The sequence below is a fragment of the Corylus avellana genome, chromosome ca2 (genome assembly GCF_901000735.1).
Source record: "Corylus avellana chromosome ca2, CavTom2PMs-1.0".
Taxonomy (NCBI): Eukaryota; Viridiplantae; Streptophyta; class Magnoliopsida; order Fagales; family Betulaceae; genus Corylus; species Corylus avellana.
This window is the reverse complement of record NC_081542.1, coordinates 3,245,967-3,256,410: the sequence shown is the minus strand read 5'-3', so window position 1 is coordinate 3,256,410 and position 10,444 is coordinate 3,245,967. Positions and strand designations below refer to the sequence as shown.

Genomic DNA, 10,444 nt, shown 5'->3' with positions numbered 1-10,444 from the left:
ATAAATAAACCTAATTAATTAAGGTCTCAAATAAATAATTTCATAGGTTTCTTAGCCTTATCTCAACACGCAACTCATGATGTGAACGAAATGGTGCATTCAAATTATATCGTGTAGAAAAAAAGATAATCAAAAGAAAGATTTGACTCCCCAGATGATCAAATTGAGATAGAATCCATTTCTCAGGCCTCATATGATGTGGGTATATATATATGACTTTGAAGATTTAGAAACTGTCTTTCTCAAGTGTCAATTAATACATATGCTACCGAAAGTACGTACAACACTACTCCACCAGATAACTCCTACCCCTGTTGATACAATTTCCTGGGTTCCCTCTATTTGCTCCATCACATAACAATGTAGCTCATTTTCAATTATATTCCCAATCCCCGAATAAAGTTGAAAAATATTTGGAATATTATAACTCCCTCATAAACTCACGCAACAATCCACAATATTGCCACGTGGATTTTGTTATCCATTTGCCTAATAATCTTAATTGTTTGGTAGTTGACCAATGCCACTTGGTTTGTCATGTCCATTTTTTTTTTTTTTGACATGTCTACACAAGGGAAGGGGGAAGGGGGATTCGAACTAGTGACCTCCGCTTCATGAGGCGTGGTTCACAGCCAATTGAGCTACTCCTTAGGGACTTGTCATGTCCATTTGTAAAAGACTCAAAAGACAAAAAATTGTAACACCCCTATCAACACTCGATAAAATTTACTACACCATATCATAAAAGATCATTTTGTTGTCAATATTCTAATCTTATGATAAAATACATAAAGAAAACACATTTAATTGCTTATTATAAGTTTTCACATTTAATTTCCCTAGATCATAAATAGGGCCTCTTGCATGCTTAAAGCTCATGAATTTTCTTAATGTCACCAAGTGACTGTTAATAAAATAAAAGGAAAAATATATTTTACCTCCTTAAATTATTCATCAATTTGCACTTTAGCCTTCAATGTTTAAAAAATGACATTTAACCTCCCAAAATTTCTAAATTGTTGCAATTTAACCATTTTTTTTTTCCAAAATGCCCACATCCCAAGTTTTTTTTTTAAAAAAAAAAATTAGGGAGTGTACGGCCACCCCTTAATTTTTAAATTTAAATTTTTTTTAAAAAAAACTTGGAATGGGAGCATTTTGAAAAAAAAAAATGGTTGAATTGCAACAATTTAAAATTTTTAAAAGTCAAATATCATTTTTTAAATATTGAAAGTCAAAATATAAATTAATAAATAGTTAAGGGGGTAAAATACAATTTTTTTCCTAAAATAAATATTACCCATTTGATTTAAAATGGAGATGAGCATGCTCCTAAATCTAAGCTATTTTCATGTTTTTTTTTTTAAAAAAAAATTCTAAGCTATTTTCATTTAAACAGCCAGTCACGCCCGAGGTGGGTTTTGCTCAGCTGTCTGGGCCAAGATAAAAAGGAGTAACAATCATATTTCACGATTTGGGCACTCCAAGCCTTTTCTAATAAATTAAATTAAATGACAAGCTGTCATCCTTAGAAAATTCCAAGATCAACGTACAATCTTTCACGTGTCATGCCGCTTAAAACTTGCCACCTATTTGATTCTGACGGCACCGCGCAGAATTCAAACGTCTAGAGCTCTGCAACGCAATAGGGCGTGTCTGGCTGGGAGCAAAAGTGCTCAATTTATAAACAAAAAAAATGCTGGACTGCCCAAATCATTTTTAAAGAAGAAAAAGACAGGGGTGAGAGAGAGAGAGAGAGAAAGAGATAAAGTAAGAGAGAGAAAAAGAAAAAGAAAAAAGACTTTTTCAAAACCCAATATATGAGAGATGCTGATGATGTATGCAGTGGGTGTGTGTTGAATTTTGAAACCAGCTCTGGGCTTTTTTTTGAGGATTTCTCTTCCCCAAAACTCTCACTTTCATTATACCCTTCAGTTTTCTTTGTTATTCAGAGGTAAAAGGTTTGGTCTGTGTGTTTGTGAAGCAGACATGAGTGACCCCAAGTATGCATATCCCTACCCTGCACAAGGTATGCTCTTTCTTTTTTTTTCCTTCTTAATTAATCTTTTCTTTTCTATTTTCAAACAAGTTTCTACCACCTTCCTCTCTTTACCTATATATTTTCTCTTATGTTACTTCCATTCTGGGATCAAATCCTTCCTTCTTTCTCCTGATTTTTGAACTAGCTAGCTAGAGTTGAAGTAACTACAAAATAGAAAAAGGAAAATAGTGGGTCAACTTTACCTTTGGTTATTTATCAGTTTTCATCTTTTTATGCATCTCTCTTTGTAAGTATATTTCTTTTGGCATAGTATGCTCATAAGTTGCTGTTTTGAGTAATTATTGTTTGTCCCACATGGTTTTAGTTTCAAAAAAATTCTTCCCCTGTTTCTATTAATCAATTTATTTACTTATCAGGTTATTATCAAGGACCCCCTGTAATGGCACCTCCACAATATGCTGCTCCACCGCCCAGAAGAGAAGCAGGTTTCCTTGAGGGATGGTAATTAAGTGTCTCAATCCATGCATGCGTGTGATATATTTTGTTTTCATTCTAAAAATAAAATCTAACACAACATCTCAGTAGCTTGATTACACAAAAATTCCTTTCTTTTTTTGTTTTGTTTTGTTACAGTCTAGCAGCTCTCTGTTGCTGTTGCCTGATTGACGAATGTTGCTGCGACCCTTCCATCATCTTTGTCAGCTAATCATCCTGTAATCCCATGCACCAATAATTTCCCACTTATAAATATATATAGTATAATTGAAGGTGCATGTTCGTGTTGGATCACTTATTATTCTTGAACTTTTAAACTTATAGTTTGTATTATCTCTTGATCTTTGTGGTGGTTTGTAATTCCGTTATGATGTTGTGTTTTTTTTTTTTAAAAAAAAATACTTATTTAGAAAGTAAAAGGAAAATTTTGTGGATGAGGGAACGACTCCACTGATAATTCTGTTTGGGAGACGAGAAAATCCAACTTGCAGGAATCTTGTGAGGCTAGTATGACGAGCAACTTTCACAATCAATCTCGGGTTCGTCTTTGACAAAGTGGCACGTATTTCAGAATGAGTTATTTATCCCAACTCACTGCAAGCGACTGCCGCGCAGTTTTTCCAAAACCGTGGGGTCCAGTTCATAGAATTCTTGCGGTGGCATTGACTCATTGAGCTACTTTTAGCCGAAAGAAAGAAAAGTTATATATTAGTTAAATGGAAAAAATGATTTGTATAATTGTTTGCTGGGCTCAATTATTAATTTATTATCCTTTTGAAATTTAAGTTTGGTTGATTTATTATATATGCATGTGGGTGTGTCATGGGAGTATGTGATGATGCTCATTGCTCCAGCGCATGCTAGACTTTATGCCACCTCAATTTGGATGGTGTTTTCGAAAATACTATATGTTATCTGAGATGGGTAATATTATAATAGTGAAAAGGAGTAAAATTAGGAATTTAGGGTCGGAAAACATTATATAATAGTTGATATCCTCAATTTAGGGCTTTCAAGAGTTTTTCCTATTTAACGAATCTATGATTAGTGCTCTAACAAGTAAGATTACCTTAACTATAACAAGTGGTAACAAGGTTAAATATAAAGTACAATGGGCCTTGAAGCACAAGTACAAAGTTTCTCTCCTTCGTTTAGTGAAGTCAATTTAATGATAAGAGAGCCTTTATGATTCAGATTATGAGTGATGATAGAGAGCACACCCACCCAGCCGCTGGGCGTAAATTTTTATTTTTATTTTTTTTATTTTAATTATAAAGAAAAAAAAAATTTATGCCTAGCATGCATACTATTCATGCACGCCGGGCGTGCTCCCTATCATCACTCTTCAAACTACATGCAAACTATCACTTTTACAACACCCAATCAGCATGTGTTACATCATCATTTTAAGAAAATTGCAAAAAACCAAAATGAGAACAAACACAACAAATCAAAGTGGAAAAAAATACCAAAAAATCCTTGGCCGCCAGACCCACGCCGTGGGTCTGGCTTGAGACCTATGCCGTGGGTTTGGCCAGACCCATTGGCCTGGGTCTCTTCGGCCATGACCCGCTTCCAAACCTGTTGTGATCCGACGAAATTCGCCTCAAAATCCGTTTATAATGCCTTAAAACTTATTTTTAATGCCTCAAAACTCATTTCTAATGCCTTAAAATTCGTTTTTGGATTCAAATCTAAAACCTAAAGGTAGAAGAAGGTTAATCCTTTAGGAATTTTATCACCTTAAAGGCCGAAAACCGGCGTGGGTGTGTTGTGGTTCACGAAGGGGTCTGGCCAGACCCCTTCTCAAGTTCTTTTAGCTTTTCTCTTTTTCTTTCCCTAACAAATCTAGTGCATGTGGACTTAGGTTATTTTGGTGCAATTTTTGAGTTTTTACTTAAGTGTCAATCAGGGATTAGGGGCTGTAAAACATGAGTTTTAAGGATGCTCCTGACCAAATTAAACGCTGATGATAAATAGACCACATGATATTTTTTGGATTAATCTATTCTTATGTTGGCATATACTAATAACTATGAGGGCATGGAATTAGTAATTGTCTATATGCGAGATGGTTAAAATTTCTCTCTCTCTCTATATATATATTGTTTTGGAATTGCATTAATGAAAACTTATTAAAAGTTATATGATGAAAACAATTATCTTAAAAATCACTCGTAGCAAGGCCTATGTGTACATGATCAAAAAGAAAATCCGGTTCAAACCGACCCATTTTGTATATATATATATATATATATATATATATATATAGAAATGATTAAGGGAACCTTACATGCAATCCAAGCACATGATCTCTTCAATGCCTCCTGGGTGAGGCCTAAACATCGAAAACCCTTTAACCTTTGTATCAAGAGAAGCAGATTGGGCTGAGCACTTGGGAAGCTAAATTTTAAAATAACTTTTGAGGCGTGGTTATCTTAAGGAGTGAAACAAATTCACTTCGTAAAATGACCAAAAGGTTCTCATTTCACCTCATTTAGAAAGAAATTTCACTATTTTTGGTTCTCTATCTTGAAGGAGAAAAATGTAAATTATACTTACAAAATTTTCAAACAGCAATTAAGACCCATCATGTCACCTATAGTCAGAACACACTTTAGAAAAAACCAAGGTCTACATCAAATTTGCAGCAAATTTGCCAAATCATAGCACAGTGCTGTGGCAAAGCCATGTTGTTTGCCAAACACTACCTATATCTTTTCAACTTTTGCAATCTTTGTTTTAAGAGAAAATAAAGACAGTTGGAGCTTAAATATATAAAACTAAAAAGATGGGAAATAGTTAATCCGCTGAAGAGAGAAACAAGCTCTCAATAACAGTATTTGATAGGCAAAAAAAAAAGAAAGTGTTAAAACGTGTCATATCATGTTTTGAGAGGCTATCTTAATGAATTTTCTTCTGAAAATTTTGGTGGCTGGCTTAGGAACAACTTGGATTGGGCCTAAAAATTGTATGTAGTTTGTCTACTCTAACCTTCGAGATCTCAAACATTTATATGAAACATATGTTAGGGAAATGTTATTTTAACTCATAGTTTTGTTTGTGTCTCATGGGATGGACTCCTTGTGTCATCCATCCCCATAGGAGAAAGTGATGGGAATGAAGGAAAACAGGCATATAAGCTGAAACAGGGTGTTGTCTTCTACTTGATTAGACTTTTATAATATCGGCCACTAGAATCATTCTATCACCACGCCCAACTCATCACTTCAATAACTCTCACGAAAAAAAAAAAAATAATAATAAATAAATAAATAAATTCCCAACTCTCTTCTTAAGTCTTAAAGAAAAGTGGGACTGTGGGAGCATGAGGAGGCCTGGCAACCCAATCACCCTCCCACCCCCTCAGACCAACGACCAACGACCAAGACCAACCAAAGTCTTCCCAATAAATTCTGCTAAATCACCCAATCACTCACTTGACAAAGACTAAATAATCACTCAACTTTTCAATCAATAATTAAACCCCATGAAAATGATGCATCCCTCCATTATTGGTTTACCGTTATTCTTACTATTCTTATTGTTATTAATGTGATTACATCTCCAGCACTAAGATTGTTTTATTGTATTAGCTTTAATAGATCTCAAATTGCTAGTAATTCGATCGGGACACAATATGAGTCTGAAGAGTTCAAACTTTTCTACCCATTTGCTGCGGACCGTTTATGTTTGTTTGCCTTTACATGTGTAAAGCAACATGTGATATTCAAAAAAGGCTGTTTTGTTCATTAAAGTATGAAAATGACTCTTTACTCTATACATTTTTATTTTATTTTTTAATTTTGTTTTCTCCCTTCTTTCTTAGTTTTTTATTGAATCAAAATAAATGGTAACTTCCAATTGAAAGTCCACTGCTTGCCAATGCCATTAAAGCTGGTTCAGGCATTCAATTGTAATGCCCAGATCAGATAAATTGTTTTTTGTTTTTATTTTTTATTTTTTCCAAGCTTGCGTTGCGTTTAATGGCAACTCGTCCTTTTTTCGGCTAATAAAATAAATCTGATGATGGTACTGTGGTTCGCCACGTGTACCATAGAAAAGTTCCTAGGATGCATTGCTCCCCAAACACAAACTGTGCACCCAGTATCTCCATCCACCGCACACGCACCAGATCAGAATCCCTATCCATCGACGCCACAATGCGTCACTGAGAGACACAGAGAGAGGACCATGCCCAACACCATCACCACGTCTAACTGTCCACGTGGCATCCAATCAAAAGCCCATTTGCGGCGCTGACCTGGCAAAAATCCAGCAGCGATGGATTTTTGGCGGGAGAAGATATTTATTTATCTTAGCGGGGCGGGGCCGGCTCTTTCCCTATCGTACCAGACGGACCCCACGTCCAGGTCAGCCCCACGCCAGGACCCCGGTCCCACCCAATATTTGTAATACGAAAATGTTTTTGTTTTGCCCTCCAAAACGAAAAACCCCCCAGATTTTAAATTCCCTCCCGCAACCCAACGGCTGATACTATCCCACGTGTTCCAACCAAGAGGCAGGAACTCACCGATGACAGATGGCACGGACTACAGATCGGGCAGGTTGAAAATAGATCTACACCGCTAGATCGAAGATCAGCGGATGAGAACCTGCCCGAGACGTGGCCGGGCAGATCTGGACGTCTTTAAGAAGAGGGCCTGCCCCTCCTCTCGTTCCTCATTCTGGCGAGGGTCTGTGAAACCCTCTCTCTCTCTCTCTCTCTTCATCTCACCATTTCTCTGCTTTTTCCTGTTTTGCCATTTTCTTGGAATTATTTTCCCTCCGGTCGTCGTTGAAATTTCCGACGTAATTCCCGGCGACCAAATCATGTCGAGGTTTATCGCCGGCGATTAGCCGGGGACCTGACGGATCTGGCCCATTCGAATGGCGTCAGCCCTTTTGGCAAGTCGAAATGAACCGTCTTGGGGCGAACGCAAGGTTTATATGAGGAAATACGCCAACACAGCCTCCAATAATCCTCTCCTTAAGCTCAACCCTAACCCAAACCCCAACCCGTATCAGAATCCGAGCTTTAGCAGGCAATTATATGTCCCAACCCGGCAGAGTAAGGGGTCGGTGGCGCCGTCCGTGTCTGACGATACGGCGTCGCCGCCTCGGAAATCGATGAGCCTGAACGAGACGAAGGATTCTGAGTCACGTGGAGGCCACGTGACCTTCAATCTCGCGGCCTTCTCGAGGCATGAGCTGGCGGACCTGAAGAAGCGCCTCATCTCGGAGCTCGAGCAGGTCCGGAGCCTCTTGACCCGGATCGACTCCGAAGACTTGGGGTCCCGGTCCGGATACCTGGCGTCTAAGCCTCCGCCTCTTCAGCTAAACGACGTTGTGGACTCACCCAAGCACAAAGAGAAGAGGACGCCAAAGGCGAACCAGGCATATCCCTCGTCGGAGTTCCTGACCGCCGGAAAGACCAAGAAGGCGGGTCCGAAGAGCTCTGGCATCAAACGGCCCAACCCGTTTGGGTCGGGCAAAGATCTGAAGCGCCCGGCGCTGGACCACCCCGACACCGAGAAGCTCAACGCCATCATGATGAAACGGTGTGCTCAGATCTTGAGCAAGCTGATGAAGCACAAGTTCGGATGGGTCTTCAACACGCCGGTTGACACCGTCAAACTGGGACTCCACGATTACCACAAGATCATCAAGGCCCCGATGGATCTCGGCACCGTCAAGTCCAATCTGGACAAGAATATCTACTCTTCGCCGCTTGATTTCGCGGCCGACGTGAGGCTCACCTTCAACAATGCCCTAGCCTACAACCCTAAGGGCACCGATGTCAATTTAATGGCGAGCCAGCTCTTATCCTTGTTTGACGAAATGTTCAACCCGGCGTACCACAAGTTTGCGGCCGAACAGCGCCGAGTTTCAACCACAATACAAGAGCCACGACCTAGGGTTTCGACTCAACAGCCACAGAGGCTTGCATCTGGTCCTGTGCCGGTGGCGATTGCGAAGAAATCAGAGACATTACCACTGCCAGCTCCGCCACAGCCAATGCCGGCTCCAGTTCTGGTTCCAGCTCCAAAGGCGAGGCCGGTGAAGCTGCCTAAGCCGAAGGCGAAGGATCTGAACAAGAGGGAGATGAGCTTCGAAGAGAAAGCGAAGTTGGGGGTGAGTCTGCAGAATCTGCCTCAGGAGAAGATGGGGCAGTTTGTGCAGATTATTCGGAAGAGGAATGGCCATTTAGCGCAGGAGGACGACGAGATCGAGCTCGACATCGAGACCATCGATACGGAGACGCTTTGGGAGCTGGACCGGTTTGTGACGTACCATAAGAAGATGGTGAGCAAGTTGAAACGACAAGGGCTTTTCATTCAAAACAACAGCAATACCCAGGTTTCGGCTGAAACCCAGATTGGAAACAAGGTAATAATAATGATGGCATTGCAATGTTGTGCTTCGAAGGCTATGGGTTTTTTGTTTTTGTTTTTAAAGCTTGATTTTGAGTGGTATGGGCGTTGTTGGTTTTGAATTGTAGTCCCCGGTGGTGAGCGAGGCGGTGGCGGAGGCGGTTCCAGCGCAGAAGAGCAAAAAAGTGGAAATTGGGGAGGAGGATGTGGACATTGGAGAGGAGATTCCTATGGGAAACTTTCCACCTGTGGTGATTGACAAAGAGGATGCTACTGCTTGTGCCAGTAGTGGGTCTAGCAGCTCTAGCGGTTCAAGCTCTAGTAGCGATTCCTCTTCCTCTAGCGGTAATGAAACTTAACACAACTTCTCTGTTTTCGTGGTGGAACTGTTGCGGTGTGTTTTTTCCCCTTTTCAGATGCTAATTTGAGCATGTGTTGCAGGTTCTGATTCTGGGAGTTCTTCAGCCAGTGACTCCGATGCGGACAGCGTGCAGTCACCGTTTGTTGAATCAAAAGAAGCTCAGGGGAGCTGAAGTTCTTCAGTGTGCAGTAGGATTAGTTTGTGAGATGGAGAAGCTCAAGCTTACCCAGAAGAAATTGATTGTAGACTACGGTAGTGGGTGAGAAGATTAAGGAAGTGGGTTTCGTTTGCATTGTTGCTTTTTGGTGTCAATGGTGCCGGATTGAACGAGGGGCCGAAGAGGGAAAACTCGGGTTGCTTTGGTGTGTGGTTCTGTAAAAAGTAAATGACCAGTTAAGGAGCAGCAGTAGATAGAGAGGAATGAGAAAAAAGCTTAGGTGAGAGAGAGAGAGAGAGAGAGAGAGAGTAGAGTAGTGAGGTAGGTGTAGGTTTTTTCTTTTTTTAGTGGGGGGACTGTAACAGAGGAGGAGGGAGGAGGAGGAAGAAATGGGATAATTTTTTGTAGCATACAAAACAACCACATGATTTTCAGAGTGGTCAAGAAGAAGCAATAGCAGAAAACATGTACAGTGAAGAAAATCATCATCTAAAACACAAGGCAAATGAATAGTTTGACCTCTTTACCCTATTTTTGAAGGGCACGGCAATGCATGCCTTTTCCTTATCTGTCAACACTACTTTATTAAAGCTTTTTTACTTTACTCTTTTTTTTGCACTTTTTTCCCCTCTAGCCTTGAGCCTTCTCACTTGTTTTATTATTAACTGAATTATGCTACACGATTCATTAAGTTTAAGGTAAACCAACTACAAATCATTATTATTATGGAACCCAACCTATGGACTATAGGATACCTCTTTCGGGAATGTCCCAAAAAAACAAAAAAAAGAATGGTTCTATTGGGGGATTGGTCTCTTCTCTCAAGTCTATCCAAAAAGATTAGACTAACAGACTAGTAGGGAATATACAGAAGGATGATGATGGTCAAAGATTATATAATTAAAGTTTATTAATCCCTACATTAAATAACCAAACCACCATTTAATAAGCTTCGGTCTTCACTCAGCTGTGGGGCCAAACTTTTGTGAGAAGTATTTGACGTCATCATGCTTGGTACCGGTGGTTGATTGATTGATGCTTGGACATCCGAGGGG

The 10,444-nt window shown here is 39.8% G+C and overlaps 1 protein-coding gene and 1 long non-coding RNA gene across 2 annotated transcripts; both read left to right on the top strand.

Moving 5' to 3' along the window:
- Positions 1-1,838: 1,838 nt before the first annotated feature.
- LOC132171661 (uncharacterized) lies at positions 1,839-2,840 on the top strand. The gene is made up of 3 exons (XR_009439056.1): positions 1,839-2,029; positions 2,419-2,503; positions 2,636-2,840. It is a non-coding gene; the product is annotated as an uncharacterized LOC132171661 (long non-coding RNA).
- Positions 2,841-7,174: 4,334 nt separating this feature from the next.
- Positions 7,175-9,993, top strand: LOC132170576 (transcription factor GTE7-like). The gene is made up of 3 exons (XM_059581600.1): positions 7,175-8,887; positions 9,000-9,216; positions 9,313-9,993. The coding sequence occupies exons 1-3, from the start codon at positions 7,388-7,390 to the stop codon at positions 9,402-9,404; spliced, it is 1,809 nt and encodes a 602-aa protein (XP_059437583.1). The 5' UTR covers positions 7,175-7,387; the 3' UTR covers positions 9,405-9,993.
- The last annotated feature ends 451 nt before the right edge of the window (positions 9,994-10,444 follow it).